Raw genomic sequence first — 23748 nt, 5'->3', positions numbered from 1 at the left:
CACCATCATTACTACTACTACTACTACCATCATCATTACTACTACTACCACCATCATCATTACTACTACTACTACCATTATCAGTACTACTACCATCATCATTACTACCACCATCATCATTACTACCACCACCACCATCATCATCATTACTACCACCACCACCACCATCATTATTACTACTACTACCACCATCATCATTACTACTACTACCACTACCACCATCATCATTACTACTACTACTACTACCACCATCATCATTATTACTACTACTACCACTACCACCACCATCATTACAACTACTACTACCACCACTACTACCACCACCACCATCACTATTACTACTCCTACTACCATCATCATTACTACTTATTCAAATTTATTTATATAGCCCTTCGTACATCAGCTGATATCTCAAAGTGCTGTACAGAAACCCAGCCTAAAACCCCAATCAGCAAGCAATGCAGGTGTAGAAGCACGGTAGCTAGGAAAAACTCCCTAGAAAGGCCAAAACCTAGGAAGAAACCTAGAGAGGAACCAGGCTATGTGGGGTGGCCAGTCCTCTTCTGGCTGTGCCGGGTGGAGATTATAACAGAACATGGCCAAGATGTTCAAATGTTCATAAATGACCAGCATGGTCGAATAATAATAAGGCAGAACAGTTGAAACTGGAGCAGCAGCATGGCCAGGTGGACTGGGGACAGCAAGGAGTCATCATGTCAGGTAGTCCTGAGGCATGGTCCTAGGGCTCAGGTCCTCCGAGAGAGAGAAAAGAAAGAGAGAATGAGAGAATTAGAGAATGCACACTTAGATTCACACAGGACACCGAATAGGACAGGAGAAGTACTCCAGATATAACAAACTGACCCTAGCCCACCGACACATAAACTACTGCAGCATAAATACTGGAGGCTGCTACTACCACCATCATCATCATCATTACTACTCCCACTACCACCACCACCACCATCATTACCACTACTACTACTACCACCACCATCATCATTTCTACTACTACTACTACTACTACCACCACCATCATCATTACTACCACCATCATCATTACTCCCACTACCACCACCACCACCATCATTACTACTACTACCACCACCACCATCATTGCTACCACTACTACTACTACTACTACTACTACTACTACTACTACTACTACCATCATCATCATTACTACTACCACCACTACTACTACTACCATCATCATCATTACTACGACCACCACTACTACTAATACCATCATCATCATTACTACTACCACCACTACTACTACTACCATCATCATCATTACTACTACCACCACTACAACTACTACCATCATCATCATTACTACTACCACCACTACTACCACTACCATCATCATTACCATCATCATTACCAATCCTGTGTGGCTCAGTCGGTAGAGCATGGCGCTATGTAAAAGTCGTATGTAAAAGTCGTGGCCCCAGCCATATGTAAAAGTCGTGGCCCCAGCCGACTTGTAAGTCGCTTTGGACAAAAGCGTCTGCTAAATGGGATATATTTTTATTATATTTATTACTACTATTACTACCATCATTACTACTACTACCACCATCATCATTACTACTACTACCACCATCATCATTACTACTACCACCACTACTACCACCATCATCATTACTACTACCACCACTACTACCACCACTACTACCACCACCATCACTACTACTACCACCACCACCATCATCATTACTACTACTACCACCACCATCATCATTACTACTACTACCACCACCATCATCATTACTACTACCATCATCATTACTACTACTACCACCACCATCATTACTACTACCATCATCATTACTACTACCACTACCTCCACCATCATCATTACTACTACTACCACTACTACCACTACTACTACTACTACTACTACTACCATCACTACTACTACTACTACTACTACTACTACTACTACTACTACTACTACTACTACTACTACCATCACTACCACTACTACTACCATCACTACTACTACTACTACCATCACTACTACTACCATCACTACTACTACTACTACTACTACCATCATCACTACTACTACTACTACTACTACTACCACCACTACTACTACTACTACCACCACCATCATCATTACTACTACTACTACCACCACCATCATCATTACTACTACTACCACCACCACCATCATCATTACTACTACTACCACCACCACCATCATCATTACTACTACTACCACCACCACCATCATCATTACTACTACTACCACCACCACCATCATCATTACTACTACTACCACCACCACCATCATCATTACTACTACTACCACCACCACCATCATCATTACTACTACTACCACCACCACCATCATCATTACTACTACTACCACCACCACCATCATCATTACTACTACTACCACCACCACCATCATCATTACTACTACTACCACCACCACCATCATCATTACTACTACTACCACCACCACCATCATCATTACTACTACTACCACCACCACCATCATCATTACTACTACTACCACCACCACCATCATTACTACTACTACCACCACCACCATCATCATTACTACTACTACCACCATCATCATTACTACTACTACCACCATCATCATTACTACTACTACCACCATCATCATTACTACTACTACCACCATCATCATTACTACTACTACCACCATCATCATTACTACTACTACCACCATCATCATTACTACTACTACCACCATCATCATTACTACTACTACCACCATCATCATTACTACTACTACCACCATCATCATTACTACTACTACCACCATCATCATTACTACTACTACCACCATCATCATTACTACTACTACCACCATCATCATTACTACTACTACCACCATCATCATTACTACTACCACCACCATCATCATTACTACTACTACCACCACCACCACCATCATCATTACTACTACTACCACCACCACCACCATCATCATTACTACTACTACCACCACCACCATCATCATTACTACTACTACCACCACCACCATCATCATTACTACTACTACCACCACCACCATCATCATTACTACTACTACCACCACCACCATCATCATTACTACTACTACCACCACCACCATCATCATTACTACTACTACCACCACCACCATCATCATTACTACTACTACCACCACCACCATCATCATTACTACTACTACCACCACCACCATCATCATTACTACTACTACCACCACCACCATCATCATTACTACTACTACCACCACCACCATCATCATTACTACTACTACCACCACCACCATCATCATTACTACTACTACCACCACCACCATCATCATTACTACTACTACCACCACCACCATCATCATTACTACTACTACCACCACCACCATCATCATTACTACTACTACCACCACCACCATCATCATTACTACTACTACCACCACCACCATCATCATTACTACTACTACCACCACCACCATCATTACTACTACTACTACTACTACTACTACTACTACTACCATCATCATTACTACTACTACTACTACTACTACTACTACTACTACTACTATGTTACCATCACCTCGTACCACTACTATTTGGAGTAATAATCACAACAATAATAATGATTATGATGATAATAATGACAATAATACTAATAATAAGTAAGTTACTTCTTACTGTGCAGACGTTATTATTCAGTGTCCCTCAGGCTTTGGCAGGCATCCAATGATTGCCAAGGTCAGGGGTCATGTCATGAACTCTTGTCACAAAGGAAATCACAAACAAACCCCCGTTGAGGAATTGTTGACATGGCGACGACAGAAACCATGACGACAGTTGTGTTCTCTTTGGTCATTACATGTTGTTGGTGGGAAGGAGGTCTTCTGACCTCAGTGAGACTCCCTTTTTAAATAAAAGTTAAGAGTTTGATTCAATCAGTAGGACAGATGATCAGCATTATTGCGCGATTGACATTTAAAGGCAATGTTTCCGAGTTTGCTCAGACTGCATTCACGGTAAACGCTGCATATGTCGGCACAGTCTAAAAATACTTTATAATTTAAACTGTGCTACTACAAAGCAGATTTTCTACACCACGGATTGAATCAAACCCTGATTTGTAAAAATAAATAATAATAAAAACAACTAAAAAATCTGAAGGTCAAGTGCCAATCTATCTGGTTAGAGAAGGAACTGAGCAGGACTGGACTGGACAGCGTAGTCTGGCCAGGGAAAGACCACTAACCTCTGCCCTGTCTAACCTTTGACCTCAGTGCTCACTCGTCAATAGTCTTAAGACTTTAAACCATACTTGATCTCTGTTGAGACACACCCATATTGGATGTCCCTTCCTCCATGACCTCTGTTGAGACACAGCCATATTGGATGTCTCTTCCTCCATGATCTCTGTTGAGACACAGCCATATTGGATGTCTCTTCCTCCATGATCTCTGTTGAGACACACCCATATTGGATGTCTCTTCCTCCATGATCTCTGTTGAGACACAGCCATATTGGATGTCCCTTCCTCCATGATCTCTGTTGAGACACACCCATACTGGACGTCTCTTCCTCCATGATCTCTGTTGAGACACACCCATACTGGACGTCTCTTCCTCCATGATCTCTGTTGAGACACTGCCATATTGGACGTCTCTTCCGCCATGATCTCTGTTGAGACACAGCCATATTGGACGTCTCTTCCTCCATGACCTCTGAGACACAGCCATATTGGATGTCTCTTCCTCCATGATCTCTGTTGAGACACTGCCATATTGGACGTCTCTTCCGCCATGATCTCTGTTGAGACACAGCCATATTGGACGTCTCTTCCTCCATGACCTCTGAGAGACAGCCATATTGGATGTCTCTTCCGCCATGATCTCTGTTGAGACACAGCCATATTGGATGTCTCTTCCTCCATGATCTCTGTTGAGACACAGCCATATTGGATGTCTCTTCCGCCATGATCTCTGTTGAGACACAGCCATATTGGATGTCTCTTCCTCCATGATCTCTGTTGAGACACAGCCATATTGGATGTCTCTTCCTCCATGATCTCTGTTGAGACACAGCCATATTGGATGTCTCTTCCTCCATGATCTCTGTTGAGACACAGCCATATTGGATGTCTCTTCCTCCATGATCTCTGTTGAGACACAGCCATATTGGATGTCTCTTCCTCCATGATCTCTGTTGAGACACAGCCATATTGGATGTCTCTTCCTCCATGATCTCTGTTGAGACACAGCCATATTGGATGTCTCTTCCTCCATGATCTCTGAGACAGCCATATTGGATGTCTCTTCCGCCATGATCTCTTTTGAGACACAGCCATATTGGATGTCTCTTCCTCCATGATCTCTGTTGAGACACAGCCATATTGGATGTCTCTTCCTCCATGACCTCTGAGACACAGCCATATTGGATGTCTCTTCCTCCATTATCTCTGTTGAGACACACCCATATTGGATGTCTCTTCCTCCATGATCTCTGTTGAGACACAGCCATATTGGATGTCTCTTCCTCCATGACCTCTGTTGAGACACAGCCATATTGGATGTCTCTTCCTCCATGACCTCTGTTGAGACACACCCATATTGGATGTCTCTTCCTCCATGATCTCTGTTGAGACACAGTCATATTGGATGTCTCTTCCTCCATGACCTCTGTTGAGACACAGCCATATTGGATGTCTCTTCCTCCATTATCTCTGTTGAGACACACCCATATTGGATGTCTCTTCCTCCATGATCTCTGTTGAGACACAGCCATATTGGATGTCTCTTCCTCCATGACCTCTGTTGAGACACAGCCATATTGGATGTCTCTTCCTCCATGACCTCTGTTGAGACACAGCCATATTCCTCATGGTCTCTGAGGGAAAAGGTGGATCAGAAGTCTTTTTTTATATTGGTATCGTTAATGGCTGACTTTCCCACCCTTGTCAACAGCATCACGAGAGGCTTAAAAGGGATCAATTCTGTAATGATTTTATGAGAGAGGTGATGAAGGTAGAGATTGATGGAGGGAGTCTGAAACGGAGAAAGATGGAGGGATGGAGAGAGGAAGGGAACTCCTCCAGCTCTGTAACGTGCAGAGCCCACAGCTTGTCACCCCGTTGTCCACGGTGATCGTTTACATTTTTTACAGTCCTTTATTAGCTCTGCTGCTTTATTATTTGCTTGTGTTTTTGTTTCCTGGGTTTCAGAAGGGTGTTTCCTGAGTTTCAGCAGGGTGTTTCCCTGAGAGGGGGTGTGGCTTTTGTTTTTGTTCCCCTTCGTGTGATGGTGATGTGACTGTAAATCTGCCAAAGCTCTGGACTTCATTTGAGATTTGTTTTAAATCCAACATTTTCTATAGCAGACTAACTAGAGGCACTAATTCTTTCCTTGCTGTACTGTAGTCTGCTGTGACAGTGGTCAGTCTCTGCACCCTGTATTCACTCTGACCGTGTGGACTGCGACGTTCAGAGCTGCCACATTTAGGGTAGCCTAGTGGTTAGTGTGTTGGACTAATAACCGAAAGGTTGCAAGTTCAAATCCCCGAGCTGACAAGGTACAAATCTGTCGTTCTGCCCCTGAACGAGGCAGTTAACCCACTGTTCCTCGGCCGACATTGAAAATTAGAATGTGTTCTTAACTGACTTGCTTAGTAAAATAAAGACTAAATAAAGGCGTAAAAAAAAAAAAAAAAATGCTAAATCTGCGTCCAAAATGACTGATTTCCAATTGTTATGAAAACTTGAAATCAGCCCTAATTAATCGGCCATTCCGATTAATCGGTCGACCTCTAGTGTGAATAACAACACTATGGACTCACCAGCTCCCACAGTTTTGTGCTATTGACAAATCAACATGTGACTGGCTCAACTGTTCTGGGGAACTACAGTAACCTTCATAATATATCAAATAATGTGACAGGTGAAATGAATAACACAATCTGCTTTATCTCCTAATGTATTGCACAGGTATTACTGCAGGTATTAACTTAAAAATTAGCTACAAATATTCAGATGTATTGAAAAAAACATTCCGTGGCCTTCTATTTCCAGATTATACGGTTTACCTCGAAAGCCGAACTCTGACTTTGTGGATACGGACCCTGTTCATTCTCTCTAGCTTTTCATTCTTTGTAGTGATCAACCATTTTGTAGTGATCAACCATTTTGTAGTGATCAACCATTTTGTAGTGATCAACCATTTTGCCAAAACGTTGTCAATGTTGGTGCAAGAATATACCCCAGAGCAGCAGAACTATAGAATAATTAAAGGGGGCTATCTGGAGTTAAGTAAAAAGTCAGAGAGGGAAACAGTAACAGCCATTAAGCACGGGGAGGGAGAGGGAGGGAGGGAGAGAGAGAGGGAGGGAGAGAGAGAGGGAGGGAGGGAGAGAGAGGGAGGGAGAGAGAGGGAGGGAGAGAGAGGGAGGGAGGGAGGGAGATGAAAGAGTTCTCTTCATTGAATCTAAGGCCCTGAGTTTATGTGATGTCAAGTTTGAACCATGTAGGCCTTGTGCAGAGCAGATTGATAGTGACAGAAGTGGTGGCACAATATGTAGGCATTCTCAAGAGAGACCGGCTGGGTCACACATGTCAGCTATGTATGTCTCTATCTAAACAACATTCAGCCTCTGTCATTTCATCTAGATGAGAACCACTTCTTTCTCTCTCTCTAGGTCTCTCTCTCTCTTTTAGGTCTCTCTCTGTCTCTCTCTCTCTAGGTCTCTGTCTCTCTCTCTCTAGGTCTCTCGCTCTTTTAGGTCTCTCTCTCGCTCTTTTAGGTCTCTCTCTCTCTAGGTCTCTCTCTCTAGGTCTCTCTCTCTAGGTCTCTCTCTCTGTCTCTCTCTGTCTCTCTCTCTCTTTTAGGTCTCTCTCTCTCTCTCTAGGTCTCTCTCTCTCTCTCTCTCTCTCTAGGTCTCTCTCTCTCTTTTAGGTCTCTCTCCCTCTCTCTCTAATCCATTATTTATTTTAGACAGGTCTAAAGAAACATGATATGAAGAAAATGTATTTCAGAAGAACAGAATACTCTGAATTCTCCTAATGTTAGGCCCTGATCTTGCTATGCCATATGGCTGCGGGCTACACTAGTTCATTTAGCAGACAAGATTTAAAGCGGTTTAATGTGCTTCTTGCCTTACTGCACACAATCTGGGCATCATTCACAAGTAATAATATACAGATGAAGTCGGAAGTTTACATACACCTTAGCCAAATACATTTAAACTCAGTTTTTCACAATTCCTGACATTTAATCCTAGTAAAAATTCCCTGTTTTTGGTCAGTTAGGATCACCACTTTATTTTAAGAATGTGAAATGTCAGAATAATAGTAGAGAATTATTTATTTCACATTCCCAGTGGGTCAGAAGTTTATATACACGCAATTATTATTTGATAGCATTGCCTTTAAATTGTTTAACTTGGGTCAAACGTTTCGGGAAGCCTTCCACAAGCTTCCCTCAGTAAGTTAGGTGAATTTTGTCCCATTCCTCCTGACAGAGCTGGTGTAACTCAGTCAGGTTTGTAGGCCTCCTTGCTCGCACACGCTTTTTCAGTTTTGCCCCAAAAAATGTTCTATAGGCATGAGGTCAGGGCTTTGTGATGGCCACTCCAATACCTTGACTTTGTTGTCCTTAAGCCATTTTGCCACAACTTTGGAAGTATGCTTGGGGTCATTGTCCATTTGGAAGACCCATTTGCGACCAAGCTTTAACTTCCTGACTGATGTCTTGAGATGTTACTTCAATATATCCTCATAATTGTCCTTCCTCATGATGCCATGTATTTTGTGAAGTGCACCAATCCCTAATGCAGCAAAGCACCCCCACAACATGATGCTGCCACCCCGAGCTTCACAGTTGGGATGGTGTTCTTCGACTTGCAAGCCTCCCCCTTTTTCCTCCAAACATAACGATGGTCATTATGGCCAAACAGTTCTATTTTTGTTTCATCAGACCAGAGGACATTTCTCCAAAAAGTACGATCTTTGTCCCCATGTGCAGTTGCAAACTGTAGTCTGGCTTTTTTATGGTGGTTTTGGAGCAGTGGCTTCTTCCTTGCTGAGCAGCCTTTCAGGTTATGTTGATATAGGACTCGTATTACTGTGGATATAGATACTTTTGTACTGTTTCCTCCAGCATCTTCACAAGGTCTTTTGCTGTTGTTCTGGGATTGATTTGCACTTTTCGCACCAAAGTATGTTCATCTCTAGGAGACAGAACACGTCTGCTTCCTGAGCGGTATGGCGGTCCCACGTGGTCCCATGGTGTTTATACTTGCATACTATTGATTGTACAGATGAACGTGGTACCTTCAGGCGTTTTGGAAGTTGCTCCCAAGGATGAACCTGACAATTTTTGTTTCTGATGTCTTGGCTGATTTCTTTTGATTTTCTCATGATGTCAAGCAAAGAGGCACTGAGTTTGAAGGTAGGCCTTGAAATAGATCCACAGGTACATCTCCAATTGGCTCAAATGATGTCAATCAGCCTATCAGAAGCTTCTGATGCCATGACATCATTTTCTGTAATTTTCCAAACTGTTTAAAGGCCCAGTCAAACTTCTGACCCACTGGAATTGTGATACAGTGAATTATAAGTGAAACAATCTGTTGTTTGAAAAATTACTTGTGTCATGCACAGAGTAGATGTCCTAACCGACTTGCCAAAACCTATAGTTTGTTAACAAGAAATGTGTGGAGTGGTTGAAAAACGAGTTTTAATGACTCCAACATAAGTGTTTGTAAACTTCCCACTTCAACTGTATGTGGGTTGTACTGGTTGCCCTTTTCTTGTGGCAACAGGTCATAAATCTTGCTGCTGTGATTGCACACTGTGGAATTTCACCAAATATACATGGGAGTTTATCAAAATTGGGTTTGTTTTCAAATTATTTGTGGTTGTGTGTAATCTGAGGGAAATATGTGTCTCTAATATGGTCATACTTTTGGCAAGAGGTTAGGAAGGGCAGCTCAGTTTCCACCTCATTTTGTGGGCAGTGTGCACATAGCCTGTCTTCTCTTGAGAGCCAGGTCTGCCTACGGTATTCAGGCATTCTGCCACTGTGTACTCTCTCGGGCCAAATAGCATTCTAGTTTGCTCTGTTTAAAAAAAAAAAAAAAAAAAAGATTTCCAATGTGTCAAGTAATTCTCTTTTTAGTTTTCTCATGATTTGTTTGGGTCTAATTGTGTTGCTGTCCTGGGGCTCTGTGGGGTCTGTTTGTGTTTGTGAACATAGCCCCAGGACCAGCTTGCTTCGGGGACTCTTCTCCAGGTTCACCTCTCCGTAGGTGAGGACAATTAGCGGGTGTCGGCCTAGTTCTGCTCTGCATGCATTATCTGGCGTTTTGCCTTGTACACAGAGACAACTTTCGCAGAGTCTCAATTTGGCGTTTGTCCCATTTTTGTGAATTATTGGTTGGTGAGCGAACCCTCATCCCTCACAACCATAAAGGGCGATGGTGCTCTCTCTGTGTTTGCTGTCTCATTTATTACAAATTGAGTTCCACATTTCAGTTGTCACTTCAAGATGGATACCATGTTCGGGTTATAATCCTTGCCTTTATGTGACTGTAATCGTCTCAGAGACCAAGGGTTGTTAATCTCCCTAAACAACGAAAGGCAGAGCCAGACATTAATATTAAGAGTTTTGGTGAGGTTATTTCACCTCTGAAGTATTTAACTACTTATTGAAGCCGTGGGGAGAGAGAGACCATTGACAGAGACTATCCCATATGGTAGCCATCTGATTTGTGATTAGCATGTTTATGACGAGAGATGTGAGATGCTTTCATGTTGCTTGTGGCCTTTTAGCTGTGACTTCCTGAACTCACTGTAATCTCTGGATTATGTTTGGATATACAGTCACCTCCTGAACATCTGGATTTGGATCTGTACTGGCACCTCACTGTCCTGTAGTGTGATGACACTATAGATGTACTGTAGGGTTTAGTGGAGCGTTAGAGATACTGTAGTGTGATGACACTATAGATGTACTGTAGGGTTTAGTGGAGCGTTAGAGATACTGTAGTGTGATGACACTATAGATGTACTATAGGGTTTAGTGGAGCATTAGAGATACGGTAGTGTGATGACACTATAGATGTACTGTAGGGTTTAGTGGAGCGTTAGAGATACGGTAGTGTGATGACACTATAGATGTACTGTAGGGTTTAGTGGAGCATTAGAGATACGGTAGTGTGATGACACTATAGATGTACTGTAGGGTTTAGTGGAGCATTAGAGATACTGTCCCGTAGTGTGACGACACTATAGATGTACTGTAGGGTTTAGTGGAGCATTAGAGATACTGTAGTGTGATGACACTATAGATGTACTGTAGGGTTTAGTGGAGCATTAGAGATACTGTAGTGTGATGACACTATAGATGTACTGTAGGGTTTAGTGGAGCATTAGAGATACGGTAGTGTGATGACACTATAGATGTACTGTAGGGTTTAGTGGAGCGTTAGAGATACTGTAGTGTGATGACACTATAGATGTACTGTAGGGTTTAGTGGAGCATTAGAGATACTGTAGTGTGATGACACTATAGATGTACTGTAGGGTTTAGTGGAGCGTTAGAGATACTGTAGTGTGATGACACTATAGATGTACTGTAGGGTTTAGTGGAGCATTAGAGATACTGTAGTGTGATGACACTATAGATGTACTGTAGGGTTTAGTGGAGCGTTAGAGATACTGTAGTGTGATGACACTATAGATGTACTGTAGGGTTTAGTGGAGCATTAGAGATACTGTAGTGTGATGACACTATAGATGTACTGTAGGGTTTAGTGGAGCATTAGAGATACTGTAGTGTCATGACACTATAGATGTACTGTAGGGTTTAGTGGAGCATTAGAGATACTGTAGTGTGATGACACTATAGATGTACTGTAGGGTTTAGTGGAGCATTAGAGATACGGTAGTGTGATGACACTATAGATGTACTGTAGGGTTTAGTGGAGCATTAGAGATACGGTAGTGTGATGACACTATAGATGTACTGTAGGGTTTAGTGGAGCATTAGAGATACGGTAGTGTGATGACACTATAGATGTACTGTAGGGTTTAGTGGAGCATTAGAGATACTGTAGTGTGATGACACTATAGATGTACTGTAGGGTTTAGTGGAGCATTAGAGATACTGTAGTGTCATGACACTATAGATGTACTGTAGGGTTTAGTGGAGCATTAGAGATACGGTAGTGTGATGACACTATAGATGTACTGTAGGGTTTAGTGGAGCATTAGAGATACTGTCCAGTAGTGTGATGACACTATAGATGTACTGTAGGGTTTAGTGGAGCATTAGAGATACGGTAGTGTGATGACACTATAGATGTACTGTAGGGTTTAGTGGAGCATTAGAGATATGGTAGTGTGATGACACTATAGATGTACTGTAGGGTTTAGTGGAGCATTAGAGATACTGTAGTGTGATGACACTATAGATGTACTGTAGGGTTTAGTGGAGCATTAGAGATATGGTAGTGTGATGACACTATAGATGTACTGTAGGGTTTAGTGGAGCATTAGAGATACTGTAGTGTGATGACACTATAGATGTACTGTAGGGTTTAGTGGAGCATTAGAGATACGGTAGTGTGATGACACTATAGATGTACTATAGGGTTTAGTGGAGCATTAGAGATACTGTAGTGTGATGACACTATAGATGTACTGTAGGGTTTAGTGGAGCATTAGAGATACGGTAGTGTGATGACACTATAGATGTACTGTAGGGTTTAGTGGAGCATTAGAGATACTGTAGTGTGATGACACTATAGATGTACTGTAGGGTTTAGTGGAGCATTAGAGATACTGTAGTGTGATGACACTATAGATGTACTATAGGGTTTAGTGGAGCATTAGAGATACTGTAGTGTGATGACACTATAGATGTACTGTAGGGTTTAGTGGAGCATTAGAGATACTGTAGTGTGATGACACTATAGATGTACTGTAGGGTTTAGTGGAGCATTAGAGATACTGTAGTGTGATGACACTATAGATGTACTGTAGGGTTTAGTGGAGCATTAGAGATACGGTAGTGTGATGACACTATAGATGTACTGTAGGGTTTAGTGGAGCATTAGAGATACGGTAGTGTGATGACACTATAGATGTACTGTAGGGTTTAGTGGAGCATTAGAGATACGGTAGTGTGATGACACTATAGATGTACTGTAGGGTTTAGTGGAGCATTAGAGATACGGTAGTGTGATGACACTATAGATGTACTGTAGGGTTTAGTGGAGCATTAGAGATACTGTAGTGTGATGACACTATAGATGTACTGTAGGGTTTAGTGGAGCATTAGAGATATGGTAGTGTGATGACACTATAGATGTACTGTAGGGTTTAGTGGAGCGTTAGAGATACTGTCGTGTGATGACACTATAGATGTACTGTAGGGTTTAGTGGAGCATTAGAGATACTGTCGTGTGATGACACTATAGATGTACTGTAGGGTTTAGTGGAGCATTAGAGATACTGTCGTGTGATGACACTATAGATGTACTGTAGGGTTTAGTGGAGCATTAGAGATACTGTCCGGTAGTGTGATGACACTATAGATGTACTATAGGGTTTAGTGGAGCATTAGAGATACTGTCGTGTGATGACACTATAGATGTACTGTAGGGTTTAGTGGAGCATTAGAGATACTGTCGTGTGATGACACTATAGATGTACTGTAGGGTTTAGTGGAGCATTAGAGATACGGTAGTGTGATGACACTATAGATGTACTGTAGGGTTTAGTGGAGCATTAGAGATACTGTCGTGTGATGACACTATAGATGTACTGTAGGGTTTAGTGGAGCATTAGAGATACTGTAGTGTGATGACACTATAGATGTACTGTAGGGTTTAGTGGAGCATTAGAGATACTGTAGTGTCATGACACTATAGATGTACTGTAGGGTTTAGTGGAGCATTAGAGATACGGTAGTGTGATGACACTATAGATGTACTGTAGGGTTTAGTGGAGCATTAGAGATACGGTAGTGTGATGACACTATAGATGTACTGTAGGGTTTAGTGGAGCATTAGAGATACTGTAGTGTGATGACACTATAGATGTACTGTAGGGTTTAGTGGAGCATTAGAGATACTGTCCTGTAGTGTGATGACACTATAGATGTACTGTAGGGTTTAGTGGAGCATTAGAGATACTGTAGTGTGATGACACTATAGATGTACTGTAGGGTTTAGTGGAGCGTTAGAGATACTGTAGTGTGATGACACTATAGATGTACTGTAGGGTTTAGTGGAGCATTAGATACTGTCCTGTAGTGTGATGACACTATAGATGTACTGTAGGGTTTAGTGGAGCATTAGAGATACTGTAGTGTGATGACACTATAGATGTACTGTAGGGTTTAGTGGAGCATTAGATACTGTCCTGTAGTGTGATGACACTATAGATGTACTGTAGGGTTTAGTGGAGCATTAGAGATACTGTAGTGTGATGACACTATAGATGTACTGTAGGGTTTAGTGGAGCATTAGAGATATGGTAGTGTGATGACACTATAGATGTACTGTAGGGTTTAGTGGAGCATTAGAGATACGGTAGTGTGATGACACTATAGATGTACTGTAGGGTTTAGTGGAGCATTAGAGATACTGTAGTGTGATGACACTATAGATGTACTGTAGGGTTTAGTGGAGCATTAGAGATACTGTAGTGTGATGACACTATAGATGTACTGTAGGGTTTAGTGGAGCGTTAGAGATACTGTAGTGTGATGACACTATAGATGTACTGTAGGGTTTAGTGGAGCATTAGAGATACTGTAGTGTGATGACACTATAGATGTACTGTAGGGTTTAGTGGAGCGTTAGAGATACTGTAGTGTGATGACACTATAGATGTACTGTAGGGTTTAGTGGAGCATTAGAGAGATATTGTTTCTTTCTACAGTTAGCAGTTAGTCAGTAGCTCATCCACTGACTGACTGGATTGAATTTGGTCAAAATGTCTTCGAGACGCTACAGACAGAGTGACGAAAAATCCCTGAAGTTTGAGACTTTTATCTCCCTCACCAACTTCAAACATCTGCTATCTGAGCAGCTAACCGATCGCTGCAGCTGTACATAGTCTATCGGTAAATAGCCCACCCATTTTTACCTACCTCATCCCCATACTGTTTTTATTTATTTACTTTTCCGCTCTTTTGCACACCAATATCTCTACCTGTACATGACCATCTGATCATTTATCACTCCAGTGTTAATCTGCTAAATTGTAATTATTTGCCTACCTCCTCATGCCTTTTGCACACAATGTATATAGACTCCCCTTTTTTTTTCTACTGTGTTATTGACTTGTTAATTGTTTACTCCATGTGTAACTCTGTGTTGTCTGTTCACACTGCTATGCTTTATCTTGGCCAGGTCGCAGTTGCAAATGAGAACTTGTTCTCAACTAGCCTACCTGGTTAAATAAAGGTGAAATAAAAAATAAAATAAACGTCATACCGACAGAGCTGTGGGTTGATGGGGGTTTTTCCCTTTCATTAACAAATAGCAACCACAGGGGTCCTTCCACACCTTCACTGTAAAGTCTTGTCTGAACATCCGTTTTTTTCAGTTTCTATGACTACCGTGTGGTTATTACTAAAGAGTTGTAGTCCGACGTTATGTGGTATTTGATGTGTGGGTCAAGGTGTGCTTCATGCTTCTGACCTTTAACCCTTCATGATAAAGCCAGCTATCTGATAAACATACAGTCTGATGTTAGGCGGTATTTGATGTGTGGGTCAAGGTGTGCTTCATGCTTCTGACCTTTAACCCTAATCCGAAGTGCTACGATTTGAACTCCAGTTTGACATCCGTTGATCTGGTGTGTTGAAGTCTTTGCTAAGGTCAAAGTGTGCTTCATTAAGTTAGACCTTTGACCTTTTTTGATTGTTCCTTGTTCTCAGGATCACCTTTTACTGCCCGCTACCAGCCACAACAAAGGAAGTAGGCCCAAGATGTCCGTGGTGTTGCCAGCCATGAACATTAATGGTAAGTCAACTCTGCTACAGATCTGTCACCATACACTGTACATTTAATGGCTTCTCTTCTTCTTCTCTGTCTCTAGCTCTCTTTTTTTCTTCCTGTTCTCTGGGTTTCTTCACAAATTGATTGATGTATACAACTAGCTTTCTTTAGACTAGTTGAGTATCTGGAACATCAGCATTACAGACTCAAAATGGCCAGAAACAAAGACCTTTTTCTTCTGAAACTCATCAAGTCTATTCTTGTTCTGAGAAGTGAAGGCTATTCCATGTGAGAAATTACCAAGAAACTGAAGATCTCGTACAACGCTGTGTACTACTCCCTTCACAGAACAGTGCAAACTGGCTCTAACCAGAATAGAAAGAGTGGGAGGCCCCGGTTTACAACTGAGCAAGATGACAAGTACATTAGAGTGTCTAGTTTGAGAAACAGACACCTCACATGTTCTCAACTGGCAGCTTCATTAAATAGTACCGCAAAACACCAGTCTCAACATCAACAGTGAAGAGGCGACTCTGGGATGCTGGCCTTCTAGACAGAGTTCCTCTGTCCAGTCTCAACGTCAACAGTGAAGAGTCGACTCCGGGATGCTGGCCTTCTAGGCAGAATTGCGAAGAAAAAGCTGTATCTCAGACTGGCCAATAAAAAGAAAAGATTCAGATGGGCAAAAGAACACAGACACTGGACAGAGGAACTCTACCTAGAAGGGAAGGGACTAGTACGAAAAAGCACAAGAATTGATGCACTCAGTATTTTAAGTCGCTGTGGATAAAAGTGTAAAACCGCCTTTAAAAGCTCTCAGATGAAAGCTGCCATGTTAGATAGTTGGCACTGGTACTGTAAGACCTCAATCAGGCCATTGATTGGCTAACTCAAATAAAACATTTATTGGTCACATACACATGTTTAGCAGATATTATTGTGAGTGTAGCGAAATGCTTGTGCTTCTAAACTCAACAAAAAATGAAACGTCCCTTTTCCAGGACCCTGTCTTTCAAAGATAATTTGTAAAAATTCAAATAACTTCACAGATCTTCATTGTAAAGGGTTTTAACACTGTTTCCCATTCAACGAACCATACACGATTAATGAACATGCACCTGAGGAACGATCGTTAAGACACTAACAGCTTACAGAAGGTAGGCAATTAAGGTCACAGTTATGAAAACTTAGGACACTGAAGAGGCCTTTCTACTGACTCTGAAAAACACCAAAAGAAAGATGCCCAGGGTCCCTGCTCATCTGCGTGAACGCGCCTTAGGTGTACACTGCAAGGAGGCATGGGACTGCAGACATCACACCTGCGGGAAAGGTACAAGATGGCAACATCTACCTGGGTTACACCAGGAATGCACAATCCCTTCATCAGTGCTCAGACTGTCCACAATAGGCTGAGAGAGGCTGGACTGAGGGCTTGTAGGCCTGTTGTAAGGCAGGTCCTCACCAGACATTACTGGCAACAACGTCGCCTATGGGCACAAACCCACCATCGCTGGACCAGACAGGACTTGCTGAGTTTAGTTCCCGACAGTGCAGCAGTATCTAACAAGTAATCTAATAATTCCACAACAACTACCTAATACACACACATCTAAGTAAAGTAATCTCTAACTCAACAGTATTGTACTGCTCGACCTCAATCAGACCGTTGATTGGCTAATTTAACAGGAAGTAAGAAGTGTGAGTAGATACACATGAGCCAATCACGATCAGACCACATGGCTATATTTTCATATAGATCTGTATGTGTTAACCATTAGGAAGTGTGTTTTGAGCGATCAGCTCATTGGAAGAGCAGTCATCCAAGTCGTAGTTCACTATGCTCGTAGTTCACTATGCTCGTAGTTCACTATGCTCGTAGTTCACTATGCTCGTAGTTCACTATGCTCGTAGTTCTCTATGCTCGTAGTTCACTGCTCGTAGTTCACTATGCTCGTAGTTCACTATGCTCGTAGTTCACTATGCTCGTAGTTCACTATGCTCGTAGTTCTCTATGCTCGTAGTTCTCTATGCTCGTAGTTCACTATGCTCGTAGTTCACTATGCTCGTAGTTCACTATGCTCGTAGTTCCCTATGCTCGTAGTTCCCTATGCTCGTAGTTCCCTATGCTCGTAGTTCCCTATGCTCGTAGTTCCCTATGCTCGTAGTTCCCTATGCTCGTAGTTCCCTATGCTCGTAGTTCCCTATGCTCGTAGTTCCCTATGCTCGTAGTTCCCTATGCTCGTAGTTCCCTATGCTCGTAGTTCCCTATGCTCGTAGTTCCCTATGCTCGTAGTTCCCTATGCTCGTAGTTCACTATGCTCGTAGTTCACTATGCTCGTAGTTCACTATGCTCGTAGCTCACTATGCTCGTAGCTCACTGCTCGTAGCTCACTGCTCGTAGCTCACTGCTCGTAGCTCACTGCTCGTAGCTCACTGCTCGTAGCTCACTGCTCGTAGCTCACTGCTCGTAGCTCACTATGCTCGTTGCTCACTATGCTCGTTGCTCACTATGCTCGTAGCTCACTATGCTCGTAGCTCACTATGCTCGTAGCTCACTATGCTCGTAGTTCACTATGCTCGTAGTTCACTATGCTCGTAGTTCTCTATGCTCGTAGTTCTCTATGCTCGTAGTTCACTATGCTCGTAGCTCACTATGCTCGTAGCTCACTATGCTCGTAGTTCACTATGCTCGTAGTTCACTATGCTCGTAGTTCACTATGCTCGTAGTTCACTATGCTCGTAGTTCTCTATGCTCGTAGTTCACTATGCTCGTAGTTCACTATGCTCGTAGTTCACTATGCTCGTAGCTCACTATGCTCGTAGTTCACTATGCTCGTAGTTCTCTATGCTCGTAGCTCTCTATGCTCGTAGCTCACTATGCTCGTAGCTCACTATGCTCGTAGCTCACTATGCTCGTAGCTCACTATGCTCGTAGTTCCCTATGCTCGTAGTTCACTATGCTCGTAGTTCACTATGCTCGTAGTTCACTATGCTCGTAGTTCACTATGCTCGTAGTTCCCTATGCGCGTAGTTCCCTATGCTCGTAGTTCCCTATGCTCGGAGTTCACTATGCTCGGAGTTCACTATGCTCGGAGTTCACTATGCTCGGAGTTCCCTATGCTCGTAGTTCACTATGCTCGTAGTTCACTATGCTCGTAGTTCACTATGCTCGTAGTTCACTATGCTCGTAGTTCACTATGCTCGTAGCTCACTGCTCGTAGCTCACTATGCTCGTAGCTCACTATGCTCGTAGCTCACTATGCTCGTAGCTCCCTATGCTCGTAGTTCACTATGCTCGTAGTTCACTATGCTCGTAGTTCACTATGCTCGTAGTTCACTATGCTCGTAGTTCACTATGCTCGTAGTTCACTATGCTCGTAGCTCACTGCTCGTAGCTCACTATGCTCGTAGCTCACTATGCTCGTAGCTCACTATGCTCGTAGCTCTCTATGCTCGTAGTTCACTATGCTCGTAGTTCACTATGCTCGTAGCTCACTATGCTCGTAGCTCACTATGCTCGTAGCTCACTATGCTCGTAGTTCACTATGCTCGTAGTTCACTATGCTCGTAGTTCACTATGCTCGTAGTTCACTATGCTCGTAGTTCTCTATGCTCGTAGCTCACTATGCTCGTAGCTCACTATGCTCGTAGTTCACTATGCTCGTAGTTCTCTATGCTCGTAGCTCTCTATGCTCGTAGCTCACTATGCTCGTAGCTCTCTATGCTCGTAGCTCTCTATGCTCGTAGCTCACTATGCTCGTAGCTCACTATGCTCGTAGCTCACTATGCTCGTAGCTCACTATGCTCGTAGCTCACTATGCTCGTAGCTCACTATGCTCGTAGCTCACTATGCTCGTAGCTCACTATGCTCGTAGCTCACTATGCTCGTAGCTCACTATGCTCGTAGCTCACTATGCTCGTAGCTCACTATGCTCGTAGCTCTCTATGCTCGTAGCTCTCTATGCTCGTAGCTCACTATGCTCGTAGCTCACTATGCTCGTAGCTCACTATGCTCGTAGCTCACTATGCTCGTAGCTCACTATGCTCGTAGCTCACTATGCTCGTAGTTCACTATGAGGGCTTGTAGGATGTCTCAGACACCAGTCATTTATTATTTATTTATTTTATTTCACCTTTATTTAACCAGGTAGGCAAGTTGAGAACAAGTTCTCATGTACAATTGCGACCTGGCCAGGATAAAGCAAAGCAGTTCGACACATACAACGACACAGAGTTACACATGGAGTAAAACAAACATACAGTCAATAATACAGTAGAAACAAGTATATATACGATGTGAGCAAATGAGGTGAGATAAGGGAGGTAAAGGCAAGAAAAGGCCATGGTGGCAAAGTAAATACAAAATAGCAAGTAAAACACTGGAATGGTAGATTTGCAGTGGAAGAATGTGCAAAAGTAGAAATAATGGGGTGCAAAGGAGCAAAATAAATTAATTCATTAAATGCAGTAGGGAAAGAGGTAGTTGTTTGGGCTAAAATATAGGTGGGCTATGTACAGGTGCAGTAATCTGTGAGCTGCTCTGACAGTTGGTGCTTAAAGCTAGTGAGGGAGATAAGTGTTTCCAGTTTCAGAGATTTTTGTAGTTCGTTCCAGTCATTGGCAGCAGAGAACTGGAAGGAGAGGCGGCCAAAGAAAGAATTTGTTTTGGGGGTGACTAGAGAGATATATCTGCTGGAGCGCGTGCTACAGGTGGGAGATGCTATGGTGACCAGCGAGCTGAGATAAAGGGGGACTTTACCTAGCAGGGTCTTGTAGATGACCTGGAGCCAGTGGGTTTGGCGACGAGTATGAAGCGAGTGCCAGTCAACGAGAGCGTACAGGTGGCAGTGGTGGGTAGTATATGGAGCTTTGGTGGGAGATGCTATGGTGACCAGCGAGATGAGATTACACAAAAACCACACTGTTGCTTTGGGCACCACAGGATCAGGTTCTCTTATCCACAAGCAAACCTGTTCACCTCAAGACCTGCGTGATCGGTTGATATTTCTGTCTGAACTAGTTGTTTATTATATTTGTCATTCTCGTGTGGCCCAAAGTATTTTCTGTTTGGTCCTAACTGAACATCTGTTTGTGTTTTGGCCTTGATTTCCATGACAACATCGTGGTCTTGTTTTCTCTATGGTCCTTCTCTTGGCTGGCTGGACCACTGATACTGATTTAATGGGAGAACAAAGGCCATAGAGATGACCCGACTCCATGTTTGGCATCCATGCTGGGCTACGTACTGTACCTTATCGCTGCAGTACTGTCTGGAGTGGGTTAGCATCATCCCCACACAATGAACAAGAGCATTAAACTTACTTGGAAGGGTTTTGTCGTGTTGCGAGATACTGAAGCCAAAAGATGAGTGTGAATAATTAAATGAATGATTCTGTTGTTCTTGGCTTTTCAACAGGCCCTGTTATTACAGAATGATTCTTGCTCTCTCTTCTTCACATTTTTCTTTTTTTTTTGGCAAAATTGTGTTTATTGTCTTTCTCGATCTCTTTCTTTCCCTCTCTATTTATCCCTTCCTCCCTTCATTCTGGCTCTGTATGTAGCATCTGAATTGATTAGCGGTGAGCTAGCCCAGGGAGGAAGGGAGTCAGTGGAACATGATATTGTTACTCAGCAGGGAGGGAAGAGCACGGCATTATATTGGTAAAGACTCTCACTCTCTCTCTCTCTCTCTCTCTGGGGCGTTGTTGTAGATGAATGAAGGTAAACATTGTTCTTGGTCCGTTCCGTCGGGGTGGAATGCTTAAGGCCACATTGGTCACTTGGTTTACTGAAGTCACGTAAATAGTGAAATCCGATAGCCGTTTTCCCACTGAATGTCCTGAATCTCCAACAATGATTGTAGTGGTATTCAAGGAGATTATACTGACTCTGTAAGATGTTAGTTTATTATGCCGCACAAAGAAATATGTCCATTTGAATTCCAGGAAGTAAATGCATATCCTCCTGCCAAATCAAAACTGTTTGAATGTACAGTGGGGCAAGTATTTAGTCCAATTGTGCAAGTTCTCCCACTTAAAAAGATAAGAGAGAGGCCTGTAATTTTCATCATAGGTACACTTCAACTATGACAGACAAAATGAGGGGGAAAAAAAATCCAGAAAATCACATTGTAGGATTTTTTAATGAATTTATTTGCAAATTATGGTGGAAATTAAGTATTTGGTCAATAACAAATGTTTATCTCAATGCTTTGTTATATACCCTTTGGCAATGACAGAGGTCAAACGTTTTCTGTAAGTCTTCACAAGGTTTTCACACACACTTGCTGGTATTTTGGCCCATTCCTCCATGCAGATCTCCTCTAGAGCAGTGATGTTTTGGGGCTGTTGCTGGGCAACACGGACTTTCAACTCCCTCCAAAGATTTGGTATGGGGTTGAGATCTCGAGACTGGCTCGGCCACTCCAGGACCTTGAAATGCTTCTTACGAAGCCACTCCTTCGTTGCCCGGGCAGTGTGTTTGGGATCATTGTCATGCTGAAAGACCCAGCCACGTTTCATCTTCAATGCCCTTGCTGATGGAAAGAGGTTTTCACTCAAAATCTCATGATACATGGTCCCATTCATTCTTTCCTTTACACGGATCAGTCGTCCTGGTCCCTTTGCAGAAAAAACAGCCCCAAAGCATGATGTTTCCACCCCCATGCTTCACAGTAGGTATGGTGTTCTTTGGATGCATTCTTTGCCCTCCAAACATGACGAGTTGAGTTTTTACCAAAAAGGTATATTTTGGTTTCATCTGACCATATGACATTCTCCCAATCTTCTTCTGGATCATCCAAATGCTCTCGAGCAAACTTCAGACGGGCCTGGACATGTACTGGCTTAAGCAGGGGGACACGTCTGGCACTGCAGGATTTGAGTCCCTGGCGGTGTAGTGTGTTACTGATGGTAGGCTTTGTTACTTTGCTCTCTGCAGGTCATTCACTAGGTCCCCCCGTGTGGTTCTGGGATCATTTTGACCCCACGGGGTGAGATCTTGCGTGGAGCCCCAGATTGAGGGAGATTATCAGTGGTCTTGTATGTCTTCCATTTCCTAATAATTGCTCCCACAGTTGATTTCTTCAAACCAAGCTGCTTACCTAATGCAGATTCAGTCTTCCCAGCCTGGTGCAGGTCTACAATTTTGTTGCTGGTATCCTTTGACAGCTCTTTGGTCTTGTCCATAGTGGAGTTTGGAGTGTGACTGTTTGAGGTTGTGGACAGGTGTCTTTTATACTGATAACAAGTTCAAACAGGTGCCATTAATACAAGCAACGAGTGGAGGACAGAGGAGCCTCTTAAAGAAGAAGTTACAGGTCTGTGAGAGCCAGAAATCTTGCTTGTTTGTAGGTGACCGAATACTTATTTTCCACCATAATTTGCAAATAAATCCATAAAAAATCCTACAATGTGATTTTCTGGATTTTTTTCCCTCATTTTGTCTGTCATAGTTGAAGTGTACCTATGATGAAAATTACAGTCCTCATCTTTTTATGTGGGAGAACTTGCACAATTGGTGGCAGACTAAATACTTTTTTGCCCCACTGTACCTGTCTTATACCAGATGTACTTTGCTCACTTATTTTAAGGACCCTTAGTTGTTTGCACTTAAAATATATATAATAATAATTGTGTGGTGTTTTGAGATAGTGAACATCTGCTAACATGGGTACTGATATCCTATTTCTCCAGATTTGCTGTGTTACTCTGATCACATTCCTTAACTGAGAGACTGACCTACACAGAAGACC

At 42.6% G+C, this 23748-nt stretch overlaps 1 protein-coding gene across 2 annotated transcripts in view; it reads left to right on the top strand.

The window, feature by feature from the left end:
• Window positions 1–23748, top strand: part of atf6 (activating transcription factor 6) — a 121037-nt gene that overhangs the window by 79986 nt on the left and 17303 nt on the right. For both annotated transcript variants that reach the window (XM_064936140.1, XM_064936142.1), the window contains exon 15: window positions 15935–16019. In XM_064936140.1, coding sequence (XP_064792212.1) covers window positions 15935–16019 — 85 coding nt within the window. The remainder of the gene's footprint in view (window positions 1–15934; window positions 16020–23748) is intronic.

Source organism: Oncorhynchus masou, chromosome 24, assembly GCF_036934945.1.
Source record: "Oncorhynchus masou masou isolate Uvic2021 chromosome 24, UVic_Omas_1.1, whole genome shotgun sequence".
In the NCBI taxonomy this organism is placed as follows: Eukaryota; Metazoa; Chordata; class Actinopteri; order Salmoniformes; family Salmonidae; genus Oncorhynchus; species Oncorhynchus masou.
Note: the sequence above shows the minus strand (reverse complement) of the source record. Positions and strands in the feature narration are given on the sequence as shown.